General features: G+C 41.2%; 1 protein-coding gene across 2 annotated transcripts in view; it reads right to left on the bottom strand.

Annotated features, from left to right (window-relative positions):
• The window catches only part of FAM161A (FAM161 centrosomal protein A), a 31762-nt gene that overhangs the window by 2122 nt on the left and 11176 nt on the right, over nt 1–18464 (bottom strand). Inside the window, exons 3-7 of one of the 2 annotated variants that reach the window (XM_055242304.2) lie at nt 16471–16709; nt 13767–14927; nt 12907–13074; nt 10376–10475; nt 118–272 (exon numbers count right to left, since the gene is read on the bottom strand). In XM_055242304.2, coding sequence (XP_055098279.1) covers nt 118–272; nt 10376–10475; nt 12907–13074; nt 13767–14927; nt 16471–16709 — 1823 coding nt within the window. The remainder of the gene's footprint in view (nt 1–117; nt 273–10375; nt 10476–12906; nt 13075–13766; nt 14928–16470; nt 16710–18464) is intronic. The other variant, XM_055242305.2, reaches the window with a different exon arrangement.

Below are 18464 nucleotides of genomic sequence, written 5' to 3'. Positions count from 1 at the left end.
TGGGTAAAAATCATTTTAAAACAATAGAACAAAAAATATATATAGTATAAAATTGTGCTTTTCTGCAGGTAATAATTTTTTCAAAGGTAAGCCATTCAGACATCTTATATATGTTACCTTCCTTTGTCTTCAGTGACACTTTTCGTCTCTTGACTGTTGAAGTACTCAAGTACTTTTCCACTTTGGCCTTTCTTTGAAACAAACTCATCAGATATTCCTAGTGCTTTTAGGGTATTAGAATAATGCTTTTCTGCTGCCATTCTTGCATTTTTCTATAGGAAAAACAAACCTTTTTAGACGAGAACAGAAGACTTTAAATTTTCATCAAAAATATATGGATTAGGCCGGGTGCAGTGGCTCACGCCTGTAATCCCAGCACTTTGGGAGGCCGAGACAGGTGGATCACAAGATCAGGAGATCGAGACCATCCTGGCTAACACGGTGAAACCCTGCCTCTACTAAAAATACAAAAAAATTAGCCAGGTGTGGTGGCGGGCGCCTGTAGTCCCAGCTACTTGGGAGGCTGAGGCAGGAGAATGGCGTGAACCTGGGAGGCAGAGCTTGCAGTGAGCTGAGATCGCGCCACTGCACTCCAGCCTGGGTGACAGAGCAAGACTCTGTCTCAAAAAAAAAAAAAAAAAAATATATATATATATATATATATATATATATATATATGGATTAAAAGTACTGGTGATAATTAAGTTCAGCAGTCACAGTTGTTTGAAAATCTGCATACCCTGTGACCAACAATTACACTCCTAGGAATATACCCAGAGAAGCTCCCACATATGTGTTCCAAGGGAGGACATGTACAAGAATGTTCAGGATAGTACTGTCCTTCAATAACCCCAAATGGGAAATCACCCAAATATCTATTAGTAGCAGAATGGATAAATAAATTGTGGTCTATTCCTATAATGGAGTGAAATAAAGCAAGGAAAATGAATGAACTACAGTTACATGCCACAACATGGATGGATCTCACAAATATAATACTGAGCAAAAGAAGCAAAGCACTGACAAGTACATAGTGTATGATCTACATAAAGTTCAGAAATAGGCAAAACAACTGTATTGTTTGAGGATAGGTACACACACTGTAAAATTGCAAAGAAAAACAAGGAAGTACTTATCCTGAAAGTTAGAATGGTGGTTACCTCTTGGGGAGAGGTAGAGGGCTGTGATCTGCAAGGGCACATAGGGTTTTTGGGGTGCTGGCAATGGTCTATTTGTTAACATGGGTGGTGGCCACATTAGATTGATCTATAATTATTTTTTATATTGTACCTAGGTTTTATATACTTTTATGACTGCATAAAGATATCTGAAAAAAAAAAAGATTTCATGCGATAATTGTTGTCAGAGGATTCTTTTCTTCTTTTTTTTTTTGAGAAAGGGTTTTGCTCTGTTACCCAGGCTGGAGTGCAGTGGTGCGAACACAACTCACTGCAGCCTCAACCTCCTGGGCTCAAGCGATCCTCCCACCTCAGCCTCTGGAGTAGCTGGGACCACAGGCATGTGCCACCATGCCCAGCTAATTTTTGTATTTTTTGTAGGATGGGGCTTCATTATGTTGTCCAGCATGGTCTCGAACTCCTGGGTTTAAGTGATCCACCGGCCTTGGCCTCCCAAAGTGCTGGGATTACAGGCATGAGCCACGGTACCTGGCCAATTTCTTTTATTTTATGTATCTACTGTAATTTTTACTCTTTATAAGCCATATCCCCAATCCATTAAAGATGATAAAAGCACCAGTGTTGTAATCTTTACTCTGTGGAGAAAGCAAGGGATATAACAAAAAGAATATGAATTTAGAACTGGGTTCAAATCTGTAGAATGTCACTTCCCGGCTTTAAGATCTGTTGGAATTGTGATGACCCTCTCATACCTGGGTCAAGTTGGAAGTCATCACAGTTCCAGAGATGGCAGGCTTTATGGAGCCACATAGTGACTGGGTTCACACTAGTGCCTCGACTTTAGCCCATTTTAGCTCCCATGAGTGGATCTGAACTGTTAGAGAGCCAAGAATTGCCCTCCGGACATCCAACTAAAGCAAGCTTTCCTAATACTAGGAATGGCCCAGTTCCAATGTACCAATGGCATTCATACTGGGAAGGGTGTGGAGGAGTACCCAGTCTAACCCCCATATTTAATAAAGAAACCAAGTCTCCCCCGGCCCCTGTCTCAAAGGTGAAATTGATTAAGGTCACAAGGCTAGTGAGTGGTAGAACCAAGTCTCTTGACCATTTCCTAGGTCTTTTATATTACATGATGCTACTTTCTCTAAGTGATAGTGGTCGTCCTAGAGTTTGAAGGTGATCTAAAGCCTGACTTGAGCAACGTAGTTGTCAGATATTTGCCAAATCTAGTATAATGAGGGGCCATGGAGTCTAATGTTACCACAGGAGAACCCGAAATAGCAAGGACTGATTACAATGGATAAAACTATCACCAATGCATTTCCTGATACTCTGGAAAACTGAAAAAGAAGCACTGCTGCTAAAATGCACTCACTGTGAGTAACAATAATATTTTTTAGAAAAGTAAGTAAAAACCCATCCAAAGTCTGTGAATATCAACAGACAAGCCTTGGGGAACTGAAAGGAAAGGCAAAATGAGAAATAAGAACTATACCCTAAAGGCTACGGAGAAGAATAAAGAAACCCCAAACCTAGCTCTGAATGCATTACCAACGTATATTCTGACTTCAGCAAATTAAATATATAAGACATTAAAAAGACATTAGTCAAAATTTGTGCCAGTAAGCCTTCATCTGACTGGGTTTAAAATTCAATTTAACATCTTCTCAGTTAATTAATCCTGTAATTTCCAAGAAACAGGACAACATAGTTTATTCCGTAAAGAATCACAGGCATATTGTGTTAGGGAATCACTCAGCAGCAGCGAGACCACAATTAACTCCTATAAATGGGCAAAGCAAATAGCTGCAAGCAAATTTATTAAAAAACAGCTGTTAATTAGCAGCAATAGTTCCAGCAAAATAGACTGCAGCAAAAAATGTACTAAAAAAAAAAAGCAATGGTGATTCACTGCCACAGTAACTCTGTATATACTTTTTGCGAAGTTAATGAGAAGACCCCTTGATATCATTCATTGAAAATAAGAATAAATGGAATTGGTGAGAATGGATGATTGCTCCTGTTATAAAGGCTTATTAATTGTCTACCCAGGGTTAACATTTTGGTAGGGGAATGGAAATGGTAAGGTGAAGATATAATGAATGGTTCTGCAAAGAGCAAGGCAGAAAAATCAATCCAACTATTATGATTCAGATAGGAAATAAAGGTTCCACCTGGCATTTCACCATCAAGGATGGTGAAGGGCAGATCCAAAAATTATTTAGGAAGAAAATTTGACAGGTCTCTCAATGACCAGCTGAATGGGGAGGAATTGGGTACACACAGATATGAAGATGAGAACAGTAGGCCAGGCACGGTGGCTCACGCCTGTAATCCCAGTACTTTGGGAGGCTGAGGCAGGTGGATCACTTAAGGTCAGGAGTTCGGGACCAGCCCGGCCAACATGGTGAAATTCCATCTCTACTAAAAATACAAAAAAAATTAGCCAGGCATGGTGGTGTGCACCTGTAATCCTAGCTACTCGGGAGACTGAGGCAGGAGAATCACTTGAATCCAGGAGGCAGAGGTTGCAGTGAGTCGAGATCACGCCACTGCACTCCAGCCTGGGTGACAGAGTGAGACCCTGTCTCAAAAAAAAAAAAAAAAAAGAGAACAGTAGACACTGGTCTCAAACTCTTGGCCTCAAATGATCCTCCCCCCTCAGTTTCCCAAAGTGTTGGGATTACAGGGTGTGAGTCACTGGCCTAATTTTTCTAATATAAAGATATTTCTGGCACCTCTGTCCGGCCGCCCCGTCTGGGAGGAAGTGAGGAGCGCCTCTGCCCGGCCGCCCCGTCTGGGAAGTGAGGAGCGCCCCTGCCCGGCCGCCCCGTCTGGGAAGTAAGGAGCTCCTCTGCCCAGCCGCCCATTGTCTGGGATGTGAGGAGCGCCTCTGCCCGGCCGCCACCCTGTCTAGGAAGCGAGGAGCGTCTCTGCCGGGCCGCCCTGTCTGGGAAGTGAGGAGCGCCTCTGCCCGGCCGCCCCATCTGGGATGTGGGGTGCGCCTCTGCCCGACTGCCCCGTCTGGGAGGTCTACCACGGAGGCCAGAAGCAATGTGGGGGCTGGACGTGGTGGCTCACGCTTGTAGTCCCAGCACTCTGGGAGGCTGAGGCGGGTTGATCAGTTGAGGCTAGGAGTTCGAGACCAGCCTGGCCAACATGGCGAAACATATGAAAAATACAACAGACAAACCAACCAACCAACTCAGGGACAACAAAACAGGTCTACCCTGGAGTCATACTCTAATTTTTTCTATTTTCCTCCCTTTCTGATCCTTTATCCCACTCTCTTTTTCTTCCTCTTCTTTCTCCTTCTTCTTTGTCAAATAGAGGATTGAGTTATTATCATTGATCCATACAAAGTCCCTCTGTCATTTATTTTCTTTAATTCCCACTCCCCATTTCTATTCCCCGTCTTCCCATGTGCAACCTTCCTAATATGTTTGATATGCATCTTTTTGTTTGTATGTATTTTTAGAAAATGTTTATTTTTTTTGTGTGCAAAAAAAATTAATTAAAAAAACATTTACAATCTTAACTATTTTTAAGTGTATAGTTCTGTAGCATTAATTATATTCAGGGATCTCTGCAATTTTTAATCTTGCAAAATTGAAACTTTATACCTATTAAACAACAATTCCTTATTTCTACCTCTATTTTACTTTGTGTCTAGTAAACCACTATTTTACTTTGTGTCTCTATAAATTTGACTATTTTAAATACATTACGTAAGTTAAAAAAAAAAAAGATATTTCTGGCTGGATGTGGTGGTTCACGCCTGTAATCCCAGAACTTTGAGAGGCTGAGGTGGGGGGATCACAAGGTCAGGAGTTCGAGACCAGCCTGACCAACATGATGAAACTTCGTATCATCTAAAAATACAAAAAAAATTAGCCAAGCATGGTGGCACGCGCATGTAATCCCAGATACTCGGGAGGCTGAGGCAGGAGAATCACTTGAACCCGGGAGGCGGAGGTTGCAGTGAGCTGAGATCGAGCCACTGCACTCCAGCCTGGGTGACAGAGTGAGACTCCTTCTCAAAAAAAAAAAAAAAAAAAGATATTTCTTAGACAAACAGCACTATAATAAATCATTGCTGCATATGTGTTCAATATTAGTCTTCCCAAATAATACTTCATACTTTCTTTCTTGTTTTATAGTATCACCTATAATGATTCCTTTAATTTAGCATTTATTTACTTTCTCTTTTTTTTTCTAGACCTGTTGGAACAAGCCTCGCATGTCACTAACACAAATATTAGTATTCCCAGGTTATGTACCTGCTCCCTGGAATTGAGGTTAACAGAAAAAAATAACATATCAATCTGACCATTCCCCCAACCTCCAAAACAATCATATTCACAATTTTGTCTCAACACACATCTGTAATTGCTGCAATTGTGTGTCTTGAATGACTACATTTGTCTGTCTTGTTTCTATCTGACTTTAAGGGTCTCAAGGGATTTTCTGATATTCAAAAAGCATTTGTTGAGAAGCGGGCAGGAAAACAATATGATAGATAAAACAATCACATGAAGACAGTCAGATCTGGGTTTGAATCCTGGTTCCCCTTCTTCTGGTTGTATCATCTAAGCCTCAAGATGTCCCTCATCTGTGAAATAAGAACCTCACAGGAGCAGTGTAAAGGTCAGTTAAGATAATGCATATAAAGTGCTTAGTGGAGTGCTTGTCTTTCAGCAACCTCCCAAAAAACATTAGAAACCAGCTTCCAAATAGCTTTGTGCAGTCTCCCTCTTAAATGCAAACAGACAACCAAAGATAATCTGAGGAAAGCTTCTAATATGATAGACAAGAAGCTAAAAAAGAGAAAAAGGAACTTGAAGGAAACCGAGGCAATATCACCAATATGCTCAGAGATATAAAAGATAGGCTGGGTGTGGTGGCTCACACCTGGAATCCCGGCACTTTGGAAGGCCGAGAAAGGAGGATTTCTTGAGCCCAGGATCTTAAGACCAGCATGGACAACACAGTAAGACCCCTATCTTTACAAAAAATACAAAAATTAGCCTGGCATGGTAGCTTGTGCCTGTAGTCCTAACTACTTGGGAGGCTGAGGTGGGAAGATCGCCTGAGCCCAAAGGGTTGAGGTTGCAGTGAGCCGAGGTCATGCCACTGCACTCCAGCCTGGGACAGAGTAAGACCCTGTCTCAAAAAAGCAAAAAAAAAACAAAAAAAAAACAAAAAAAACACAAACGTACTGCACCCATGGAAAATACCAAAGGAATATTTAATAAATGGGAAGCATTCTGGAAATTATGTCATTTTTCTTTAGATAAGCAAAAAATGCAGATTTGGAAGATAAATTTGAGGAAATCTTCCAGAATTGAATAAAATAATGGTGATTTTAAAAGAAATACAAGAAATGTGGATAAATCCAGGTTAATATCTAACTAATCCCCAGTATAACGGTGAAAAAGGTCCTAAGATGTCACTTATGCCAGAGGCCTAGAGCAGGGGTCCCTACCACAAACTAGGTACGGGTCTATGGCCTGTTAGGAACCAGGCTGCACAGCAGGAAGTGAGCAGTGGGAGGGCGAGCATTATGGCCCGATCCCTGCCTCCTACAGCGTTATATTCTCATAGGAGGGTGACCCCTATCGTGAACTGCTCATGACAGGGATCTAGGTTGCATGCTCCTTATGAGAATCTAATGCCTGATGATGTGAGGTGGAACAGTTTCATCGTGAAATGATCTATTCCCCCATCCATCCACCCCACCCCATGCAACCCTGGTCTGTGGAAAAATGGTCTTCCATAAAATCAGTCTCTAGTGCCAAAAAGGTTGAGGACTGCTGGCCTAGACAGAAACCATTCCAAAGTGGAGCAGGACACTTGTGGGCTCCAGGGGAGGAAAGGAACTGATGAATTACCAATGTGTTTAACTGTTTGAGGGGGATTTTTGAGAGCTAACAGAAAAGCTTAAGAATAATAATGAGGCCGGGCGTGGTGGCTCACACCTGTAATCCCAGCACTTTGGGAGGCCGAGGCGGGCGGATCACGAGGTCAGGAGATCGAGACCATGCTGGCTAACACGGTGAAAACCCGTCTCTACTAAAAATACAAAAAAAAATTAGCCGGATGAGGTGGCGGGCGCCTGTAGTCCCAGCTACGCGGGAGGCTGAGGCAGGAGAATGGCGTGAACCCCGGGGGGCGGAGCCTGCAGTGAGCCGAGATTGCACCACTGCACTCCAGCCTGGGTGAAAGAGCGAGACCCCGTCTCAAAAAAAAAAAAAAAAGAATAATAATGATACATACATTGGTGGGGAATGAGGGAAGGTGGGGGGAGGACCAAACAAAATTAGTAATTATTAACACAAGAAAAAAATTTTTTAAAGGAAATGCGATGGGCCAGGCACGGTGGCTCACGCCTGTAATCCCAGCACTTTGGGAGGCCAGGGCAGGCGGTTCATCAGGTCAGGAGTTCGAGACCAGCCTGACCAACATGGTGGAACCTCGTCTCTACCAAAAAAATACAAAAAAATTAGCTGGGTGTGGTGGCGTGCACCTGTAATCCCAGCTACTCAGGAGGCTGAGGCAGGAGAATGGCTTGAACCCAAGAGGCAGAGGTTGCAGTGAGCTGAGATTGTGCCACTGTACTCCAGCCTGGGTGACAGAGCAAGACTCTGTCTCAAAAAAAAAAAAAAAAAGGAAACGTGATGATAATAATATAGGGCTCAGCTGCTAACATTGTTTACTAAGTTATAATAATGAATTCTGATCTAACTGTGATAGAGCTGACTGGGAAACAGAAGGATGGAAAGACACTGAAAGGGTAGGCAAGTGTGCTTCCGAGAGGACGTGTTAAAACAGCTAAATCCTCACCTACTATATCAATAAGCTAGTAGATAGAGTCTGTAATGAAAAAGATAAAAGAACAGTTGAAAGAATGTTACTGAACAATAACATACCACTTTGTACCCACTAGGAAGGCTATAACAAAAAGACAAAAGCTAGGTGCAGTGGCTCATGCCTGTAATCCCATCAACCTGGGAGGTGGAGGTGGGAGGATCACTTGAGGCCAGGAGTTCAAGACCAGCCTGGGCAATACTGCGAGACCCAGTCTCTATAAAAAATAAAATTAGCTGGGCATGATGGTGTGGGCCTTTGTCTCAGCTACTGGGGATGCTCATACTGGGGATCATTTGAGCTCAGGAGTTCAAGGTTCCAGTGAGCTATGATTGTACTACTGCACTGGTCTGGGCAACAGAGTGAGACCCTGTCTCTAAAAATATTTTTCTAAAAAAACCAGACAGACAATAACAAGTGCTGGTGCTATTCACAACAGCAAAGATATGGTATCAATCCAGCCCATCAGCAGTGGATTGGATACAGAAAATATGTTACACATATACCACGGAATACTACACAGCCATAAAAAAGAATGAAATCATGTCCTTTGCAACAACATGGATGCAGCTGGAAGCCATTATCCTAAGCAAACTAAAGCAGAAACAGAAAACCAAACATCACACGTTCTCACTTACAAGTGGGAACTAAACACTGGGTACACATGGAAATAAAGATGGGAACAACAGACACCAGAGAATATAAGAGGGAGAGTGGAGGGAGGAGGGCAAGGGTTGAAAACCTACCTATTGGGTACTATGCTCATTACCTGGGTGATGAGTTCAATCATACCCCAAACCCCAGCTCACACAATATACCCTTTTTTTTTTTTTTTTTTTGAGATAGAATTTTGCTCCTGTTGCTCAGGCTGGAGTGCAATGACGCAATCTCAGCTTACTGCAACCTCCGCCTCCCAAGTTCAAGCAATTCTCCTGTCTCAGCCTCCCAAGTAGTTGGGACTACAGGCACGCGAAACCATGCCCAGCTAATTTTTGTATTTTTAGTAGAGACGAAGTTTCACTATGTTGGCCAGGCTGGTCTCGAACCCCTGACCTTAGGTGATCCACCTGCCTCAGCCTCCCAAAATGCTGGCTGGGATTACAGGCGTGAGCCACGGCGTCTGGCATACCCTTGTAACAAACCTGCACATATACCCCTTGAATTTAAAATAAAAGTTGAAAAAAAAAAATAAATAAATAAGAAAAACCCAGAAGCAGTGTAAAAAGCAAAAACAAAAAACTTGCAGTTCAGAACTGGAGATAATGTCTTTGAGCCAAAAGCCAATCACTTTATGATTATAATGTAGAACATCTTAAAATGATTTTTCCCCCTAAAGTGGAAATAAAGATGTTAAAAAAATCCATCCCTTAAAATGAAAGGCATTATATAAAATTATATCTAGATCAGTGAGCAAAAAGATTACATAACTTTGAGAGACTGTAATGTGAAGATTCACCCACAATACATGTCCACTGTCCTCAATGAGTCACTGGCAAGTACAGTTCTGTAACTATGCTCATCTGCTACAGGTAAATTCTCCAACTGTCTATTCTCCAATTATAACAGCTTCAAATTCACAATTTAGAACCTGTAATCTCCAGTGATTTTGTCAATTGTTAAGCCATGTCACCCATACAGATGCCTCCCCTATGGGACAAAGGAGAAGATGACCTAAAATTGACAAATTTCCCTTAAGGGAAAGGTTGTAAAACTGGGCATAAACTTCGTAAAATCAGGGTCCACTGTCTGTAAGACTAGTTTGTTTTTCCTATAGAAAGGAAGTTCTTTTAGTAATTGCAGAGAAAATTGAATTACAGACTCACTTAAAAAAAAAAAAAACTGGCAGAAATAACTCTGATTCAATTAGCCATTTTGTTTCATTTTTTTAATTCTTCAAAGACCTCTAAGTGATATCATGAAGCCTCATTTTAATATCTAACCAAGTTTGTACTGAAAAAAGACCAGCCATTAGAAAACTGCTTGCAAAATTATTTTATGAACTACTGGATTGGCATGTTATTTATCAAACTTATGTGCTTCATCAAAAAGATTCAATGTTCAGATTATTTTTTTGAGATGAGGTCTTGCTACGTTGCACAGGTTGGACCAAAACTCTTGGGCTCAAGCAATCTGCCCACCTCAGCCTCCCAAGTAGCTGGAATTACAGGTGCACACCACCACACCTGGCTAAATGCTCGGATTTAAGCAAAATTACTCATTGGCTGATATGATGAAGCCAACACAAACAACAATAATGTATCTCAACAGTTATATAACACATAAGAAAAATGGACTGTAAATTTAGGAGCTAAAGCTGTAAAAAGAAAAAAAACTGACAATAGCTCTTAAATTCCAATAAACACAACCTGAGCAACTCTTTCAAATAGCAGTGGCCTCTTTTTTAATTTTTCTTCTCTTTCTTCTAGTTCTCGTTGGTATTCTCTCATCCTTTCCTTTTCGCTCTTTCTAAAATTAAATAAAAGCAATGGAATTTTAAAAGATCATCTAAGAAATAAGAACTTACATATGTAACATTTAACTTATCAACTTGTACAAAGTCAACAACAAAAAAAGAAGTAACATTTAGCTTAGCTGACAAATCAGAAATTATGAGCACAGTTCACAGTTTACTTCGGTTCCTCTTCTATACTGGTTAATTCTCATGGAATGCAGAATAAAATCCTAGGTTCTGAGATCACACATGTTATGCTCTAAAAATAGTCTGGACACTTTAATTTCTGAAATCCTCAAGGCATAAATATATTAAGGGACTTCAAACTGACCTGAAGAGATGAATGAAAGCCCTCTTGTCTCATTTATAAGTGTATAAAACCAAGAAAATTTTGGAACAAATTAGCTATCTTCTCTGTAAGGAATTTCTTTTGAAAACAAGACCTTGCTCTTATTTATTATTATTATTTTATTGTTGTTATTTATTTTTTGTTTTGAGATGGAGTCTCATTCTGTTGCTCAGGCTGGTGCAGTGGTGCAATCTCAGGTCACTGCAAACTCTACCTCCTGGGTTCATGCAGTTCTCGTGCCTCAGCCTCCCAAATAGCTGAGATTACAGGTGTGCACCACCACGCCTGACTAATTTTCTGTATTTTTAGCAGAGACGAGGGTTTCACCATGTTGGCTAGGCTGGTCTTGAACTCCTGACCTCAGGTGATCTGCCTGTCTCGGCCTCTCAAAGTGCTGGGATTACAGGCATGAGCCATTGTGCCTGGCCTATTATTTTTGAGACAGCTTCTCGCTCTGTTGCCCAGGCTGGAGTGCAGTGGTGCAATCATGGCTGACTGCAGCTTTGACTTCCTGGGCTCAAATGATCCTCCCACCTTAGCCTCTCGAGTAGGTGGAACTACAGGGGTATGCCACCACACCTGGCTAATTTTTTTAAATTTTTTGTAGAGATGGGGTCTCACTATGTTTACCAGGCTGGTCTCAAACTCCTGGGCTCAAGCAATCTTCCTGCCTTGGACTCCCAAGGTGCTGAGATTATAGATGTGAGCCATGGCATCCAGCCTTTGCTGTTATTTTTTTCCCCTAAATAAGATCTCCTACAGGTTAGTGGCAAAGTTAATTCAATGGGAGCAAGTCAAAGGAGAAGTAAAGAGCATGGGAATATAACATAAAGAGAAACAGGAACCAAAATATATAAATTTACCGTAAGTGTTCTCACTGTTTGAGCAAGATCCTATAATAAATTAAACTACACTATTTTCTCTATGTAAGATATAATTGCTACCAAGATAATAAGATTAATGGATTGGGGAAAATAATTATACTTTTAAATGATAATTAGGCTTAATTATACACAAGTTGGTGTTATGAAAAAGCTATTGTCCAGGCGTGGTGGTTCACGCCTGTAATCCCAGCACTTTGGGAGGCCGGGACAGGCAGGCAGATCACCTCAGGTCAGGAGTTTGAGACCAGCCCGGCCAACATGGCAAAATCTCATCTCTACTAAAAATACAAAAATTAGCTGGGCGTGGTGGTGAGCACCTGTAATCCCAGCTACTCTGTAGGCTGAGGCAGGAGAATCGCTTGAACTCAGGATCCAGCCTAGGTGACAGAGCAAGACTCTGTCTCAAAAATAAATAAATAAATAAAAAATAAAAAGCTATTAATAGTTTACTTCCTAAGGGTAAGTAATCTATTTCTAAGAAACATTATGCTCAAGTTCATCAAATTATGCTCCCTTTATCAATGGATTAAGGCTAAATTATAAAAGAATACTCATTGTAATTAAAAGCACATATGCATATTTAGAAATCAGATTAAAAAGTAATAAATCATATTACTTACCTGGTTCTGAGGGATATATTTTCCTACTTAAACATCAACATTTTTATGTGCAACATCTGGAACACTGGTTTTCAAACTTTGTACTGCAGAATTCTAGTGAAGGGGTTCTAAGGATTCCGTGAATATTTTTATATTGAAACTAACAAAATGCAACACATACTACTAAACATTAACATATGTGCTAATGAACACATCACATAACCGATGTTTAATGTGTTAATCTGTGCTATCAGATTTCATCCAAACCTTAGAACAAAGCTCTTTGATATATCTGTTTACTGCAATCAAAAATAATATAAAGAACAAGATCAGATATTGGTATAAGATTATAACCATTAACTAAGGCCGCAATAGAAAATGTCTGTATTCATCAACATAGCTTCATGGTTCTCACCGTAAAGGTAAGTATATATGTTGGTTCTCACCATGAGGTGAGTATGTGTGCGCTGAACATGAGTGACTGATGACAATTTAAATCCATAAGCTAAAACACTAATGCTATTTTCAATCTGCTCATATTTTACTATCTACTGATTTAAAAAAAAAAGTTTGAAAACCAGTGGTCTGGAGATTCAAGATTTTTTCATGATACCTGAGACATTTTACTCTGGATTTAGATATTTGAGCTAAACTTTGATGTGAGTCATAAGCCTTAGCCCGGGTTGTCAGGAGTTTCTGCAATTCTTTCATTCTTTGCTTCTGTTTAGTTAGGATCCGATTTCTCTCTTCTTCCAACATTTTCTTTTCCTCAAGTGATCTCCTGAGGGTAACAAACTAAGGCTTAATCCACTTTAAGCCAATGAGAATGTTGTTTAGCAAAGATTTAACATGGGATAATTTGAATTTTGATAATTCAAAATTTGAAAAAAGGCAATCTTTTGAAAAGAATCTGACCTGTAAAACTAGAAATATTTATTTATTTATTTATTTATTTTTTTGAGATGGAGTCTTGCTCTGTCGCCCAGGCTGGAGTGCCATGTCGTGATCTCGGCTCACTGCAACCTCTGCCTCCTGGATTCAAGCAATTCTCCTGCCTCAGCCTCCTGAGTAGCTGGGATTACAGGCACCCATCACCACGCCCAGCTAATTTTTTGTATTTTTAGTAGAGATGGGGTTTCACTATCTTGGCCAGGGTGGTCTTGAACTCCTGACCGTGTGATCCACCTGCCTTGGCCTCCCAAAGCACTGGGATTACAGGTGCAAGCCACTGCGCCTGGCCAGGTAAAACTAGAAATCTTAAGACTAATATTTTCTAATCCACCAAAATTTATAAATGAAAAATACATTCATTTCTTAGAATACCCTCTGACAAAATATATTATATAGTAAAATATCTTATAGATACAATAATAATTTCTAAGTATTTTCAAATTTACCAACATAAACTCCACAGAGCTGCATACACTCATCTGGCAACCACGAGTCAGTCAGTACTGTGTCCTAGTTACTTACCTTATGGCTTGTTCTCGTCCTCTGGAAGATACCGTGGGCACTGGAGGGTTGCAGTTACAAGGCACAGGCTTTACACCTGCACATCTTACTGGTGACTTACGCCTTGGAGACAAATAAGGCCAACGTGTTTCTTTTAAATTTTCTTCATCTGCTTCGATGTCTGCCAAAATTTTTTTTCTTTTAATAGATGCATGTGGAGATGCATGAAGATCAAATGGTTTACACACCGTTAAGAGTTTTGGAGACTTGTGTTCTGAGAGGTGTTTCTGATGTCTCTCAGGAAGGTCCTCAAAATCAGGAGTTGGGCACCTAACCTTGTGTTTACACTTCAACTTTACAGCCTGTTGAGGACACCTGGGGTTCCTATGTCCGCAAGCTGACCTATAAGGCAGAGGAGATGAGTTCTGTAAATGCTCCTGGGCTCTCAGCTGTGTCCTAAGGTTTCGATAGAGCTCTTCTTCTTTTAACTTGTCATTGGTAGTTGAACCATAAGTAGATCGAGGAATGGGTCTGGCTTTAAATCGATTTGTTTTCTTTTTATACTTAAGGAAGTCTCTCAGCTGCTTTTCCCGGGCTGCTCGCTTCTGTTCCTCCCTTGCTATAAATTTAAATGGCTTTTGTGAGGCCAAAAGAGCTTCTTTGTTTTTCTCCCTCAGAGACCTTCTCTGTTCTTCTTTTTGCTTGACTAAATCATGGTAAAGGGGGAGAAAGACAGATGCAGGAACTGGATTGGCTCGGAATTTCTTCTTACACTCTGGATCCTCTTCTTGTTTTTTGAGCAGTTTATGTATCATTTCGATATCTGATTTAGATTTCATGGACTCTTCTTTTTTCTTCTGTTCTCTTATCATCATTTGAAAAGGCTCCGGTACTGTAATCGTGGGCACCCATTCTTTTCGTTTCTTCCTTGTTTTTTCAGCTGAGTGGAAGCCAGTATCTTTAAAGCAAATATAATCTTCAACACAAAAGTCTGCCCACATGTTGTTGATGAGCTCCTTAGCATAGGTCATCATTATGTTTTTCCTAGGATACTCTTTTTCTAGGTTGGGTAACTCCTCTTCAGAGGAGGACACATACAAGGAGGAGGACTGGCCTAAATCAGGCTCTGAAAATGATGTCATTAATGAGACAGGGTGATAGGAGTTCTTTTCCGATACAGATCTAAATGAGAAGAATAACTATGTTATACTTTCAGTTGTATGTGACCAAATACAAAAATTAAGAGTTACATATTTTCTTTTTTTTTTTTCTGAGACAGAGTCTCACTCTGTTGCCCAGGTTGGAGCACAGTGGTGTGAGCTCGGCTCACAGCAACCTCCACCTCCCAGGTTCAAGCAATTCTCCTGTCTCAGCCTCCCGAGTAGCTGGGACTACAGGTATGTGCCACCATGCCCAGCTAATTTTCTGTATTTTTAGTAGAGACGGGGTTTCACCATGTTACCCAGGATGGTCTCAATTTCCTGACCTCGTGATCTGCCTGCCTCCGCCTCCCAAAGTGCTGAGATTACAGGCATGAGCCACTGCACCCGGCCAAGAGTTACATATTTTCTAAGATCAGGGTATAATGAGAAGAGAGGAGCTGGACAGGGCTTGTAAGAATTATCACTTTTATTTGGAATAGAGCTGGGCAATGCCCATAAATTACCCACTTTGACTCCTTCATTTTACAGAGAAGGAACCTGAGATGGCAGAGGCTCCTTGTGTCTAACCTCTATTAAATTCTCCCCACACTTTCCAGAGTCACTGTTCTGAAGCATAGATCTGATCATGTCATTCCCCTGCTTGAAACTTTTTGATAATTCCTCACTGCTGCGAAGTCAAGCCTGGATTACAAGCCCTTCGAGACCGGCGCCTATCTTTTCAGTCTTACCCCTCACCACTGGCTACCCCAGTCTCCATTCTGCATTCATATCCAGTCCTGTGAAGTTCCTCACACGATATGATTTCTCATGCCATCTTGCCTTTGCATACATGTTTTCTGCTGCCTAGAAGGCCAATACTTATTCCTCCTCCAAGACTGAACTCAGATGTGACACTTCAGTGGAAAATTCTGGCCTGCATCCCTCCGAAAGCTTGGCATGACCAACTGTTTCTTCCTCTGTAACACTCTGTTACATCATGCTGTAATGCAATTTTTGGTTCTCAGCTAGTCTCTAAGCTCCTTGAGGGCATCTTGTTTTTGACTCCTCAGTGCCCAGGCATAGTCTGGCACACAGGAGACATGCAAGCATTGCTGACTGACTAGATGTGTAAGTCTCAGAGCAGGTGAGTTCACAGCAGAAATGGGTCTTGAAATTGCAGACTATTTTGAAAACATAAATCAGATTCATGTCTCCTAGTCCTGAACTCTTTGTACTAGATCTTTAATGAGCTCATGTTAATCCACATATTATAAAGAGCTTTTAAAATTAAACTTTTATATTTACCATTTAAAAAGGCCCTGACTAAGTATTTTGATACATGCCCTCAGTTCTATGGGTGGGTCAGAGAGAAAAGACCAAATGGCCACCAAAGGACCCTCAAGCAAAAGGTCACCCAGTAAGCTGATAAGCCATTAAACATTTTGAATAAAATCCTACCTGTGTATATCGCTGGGAGTACAAAGGGCTATTTAAGAGAGAATATTATGAAATAACTTTGTTCTGTCCTTTTAAGGATACATTTTATTTTATACTCCACAAATAACATTGAGTTACAAGCTTACCTGGAAGAGTCACTAAGAGAGTCTTCCCTGATGACCACTGGCTGAACTTCCTTTAAATGTAATTTATCCTGGTACATTTTCTCTAATTTTGCCATAGTTTCTATGTGGGCAGCCTTCAACTCTTCTACTTTCTTGAAATACTCCTCATTAGCGGGGTGAATATCAGGAAAGTTCACAAAGTCCTCATAGCTTATCGGTGCATGTTCATCCACCCCAGAAAAGCTGGTGTTCAAATCAGCCTGGTGGGGAGAAAACACTTGTTATATGGTGACTGGAGATGAAAGACAAATTAAGCTGACACTGATCCAAAATGCTGCTTCTTAAAGAGTCTACCTAGTTAGGTTATACATGAATTATGGGCTATGCATATAGAATGAGTTATAGGTTATTTGTGGGCTATGTACATTTTCCCCAGTGATATTTGAAGAACAAGAGGGAGCAAGACCAAACGGTCAGAAAATAAATGTTATTTAATCCATTTGATAAAGGATTTCCCAGATCAACCAACAAAAGGTATAATAGGATAGAACCCAACAACCCTTTACAAAGTATTTCTATAAGGAGCCTCCTGAGCTGTAAGTTTTAACTGAGATGAAGGGGAACACAGTTCTTCCTGCTGTAAACCAGGCAACCACAGCCCAATGCTCTCCTTCCAGCTGCGCTCCTGCAGTGTGGCTCCAAGGACTGCCAGTGGAGAGAAGGCAGGGAGATAGAGAGAATGGGGGCAGGGACAAAGTTCTCAGTGGCTTATCAAGGAGCTAGGGAGAAGCCCTCCTCACAGTGGGGCAAGACTTTGGGAGGGAGTAAGAGGACATGGGAGGGGGTAGCTGCTCCTGTGGGCACAAAAGCAGTAGCTCCCATAGGTGACCGGGACTTTAGGATGACAACAAAGCAAAGAAGAAAAAATGGTGTAATTATTCCACATACAGATCATGTTTAGAAGGGTCTAACTGGCCTTTCTCCCTCACTCCCTTTACATACCTTTCAGTTTTTTTGTTTGTTTTTGTTTCTTTTTTTTTTACGAGACGGAGTCTCACTCTGTCACCCAGGCTGGAGTGCAGTGGCACGATCTCAGCTCACTGCAACCTCTGCCTTCTCCTGCCTCAACCTCCCAAGTAGCTGGGATTACAGGCGCACGCCACCACACCCAGCTAATTTTTGTATTTTAGTAGAGACGGGGTTTCACCATGTTGGCCAGGCTGGTCTCGAACTCTTGACCTCAGGTGATCTACTCGCCTTGGCCTCTCAAAGTGCTGGGATTATGGGCTTGAGCCACCGTGCCCTACCCTTTCAGTTCTTTTAATTGAAGCAACTAAAGAGATAAAACCCCATTTTCTCCATAAATATAAAATTTTTATTATGTTCTCAGTTGAGAAACATTACTTATGATACTATGCATAAAAGGCTGCCAACCACGGTTTTAAATTTAGCCTACTGTCTGGAACAGATGCAAAATGAAAAAATTTGCTACAGAAAATTATAGATCCAATCTGATAAGACTCTAGAAAATAAATCTGTTTAGCTTCTCTCAAAAGAAAAATTCAGAAGAGTCAATTATAAATAGTAGTTATAGATGTGGCGTTTTTGTTTCCCACTGGAGGCTTCTCAGAAGATATGGTGTTTTTTTAAATGGGCTAAAATCAGCGTACAAGAGGACAATGTTGTACTACTTGGGGTAACTTAAAGAAAACAAATTTTAAAAAATCAGTCTTCAGGGGCCGGGCGGGGTGGCTCACGCCTGTAATCCCAGCACTTTGGGAGGCCGAGGCGGGCAGATCACGAGGTCAGGAGATCGAGACCATCCTGGCTAACATGGTAAAATCCCATCTCTACTAAAAATACAAAAAATTAGCCAGGCGTGGTGGCGGGCACCTGTATTCCCAGCTACTCGGGAGGCTGAGGCAGGAGAATGGCATGAACCTGGGAGGTGGAGCTTGCAGTGAGCTGAGATCAGGCCACTGCACTCCAGCCTGGGTGACAGAGCAAGACTCTGT

Source organism: Symphalangus syndactylus, chromosome 14 (assembly GCF_028878055.3).
Source record: "Symphalangus syndactylus isolate Jambi chromosome 14, NHGRI_mSymSyn1-v2.1_pri, whole genome shotgun sequence".
NCBI classification, from domain to species: domain Eukaryota; kingdom Metazoa; phylum Chordata; class Mammalia; order Primates; family Hylobatidae; genus Symphalangus; species Symphalangus syndactylus.
Note: the sequence above shows the minus strand (reverse complement) of the source record. Positions and strands in the feature narration are given on the sequence as shown.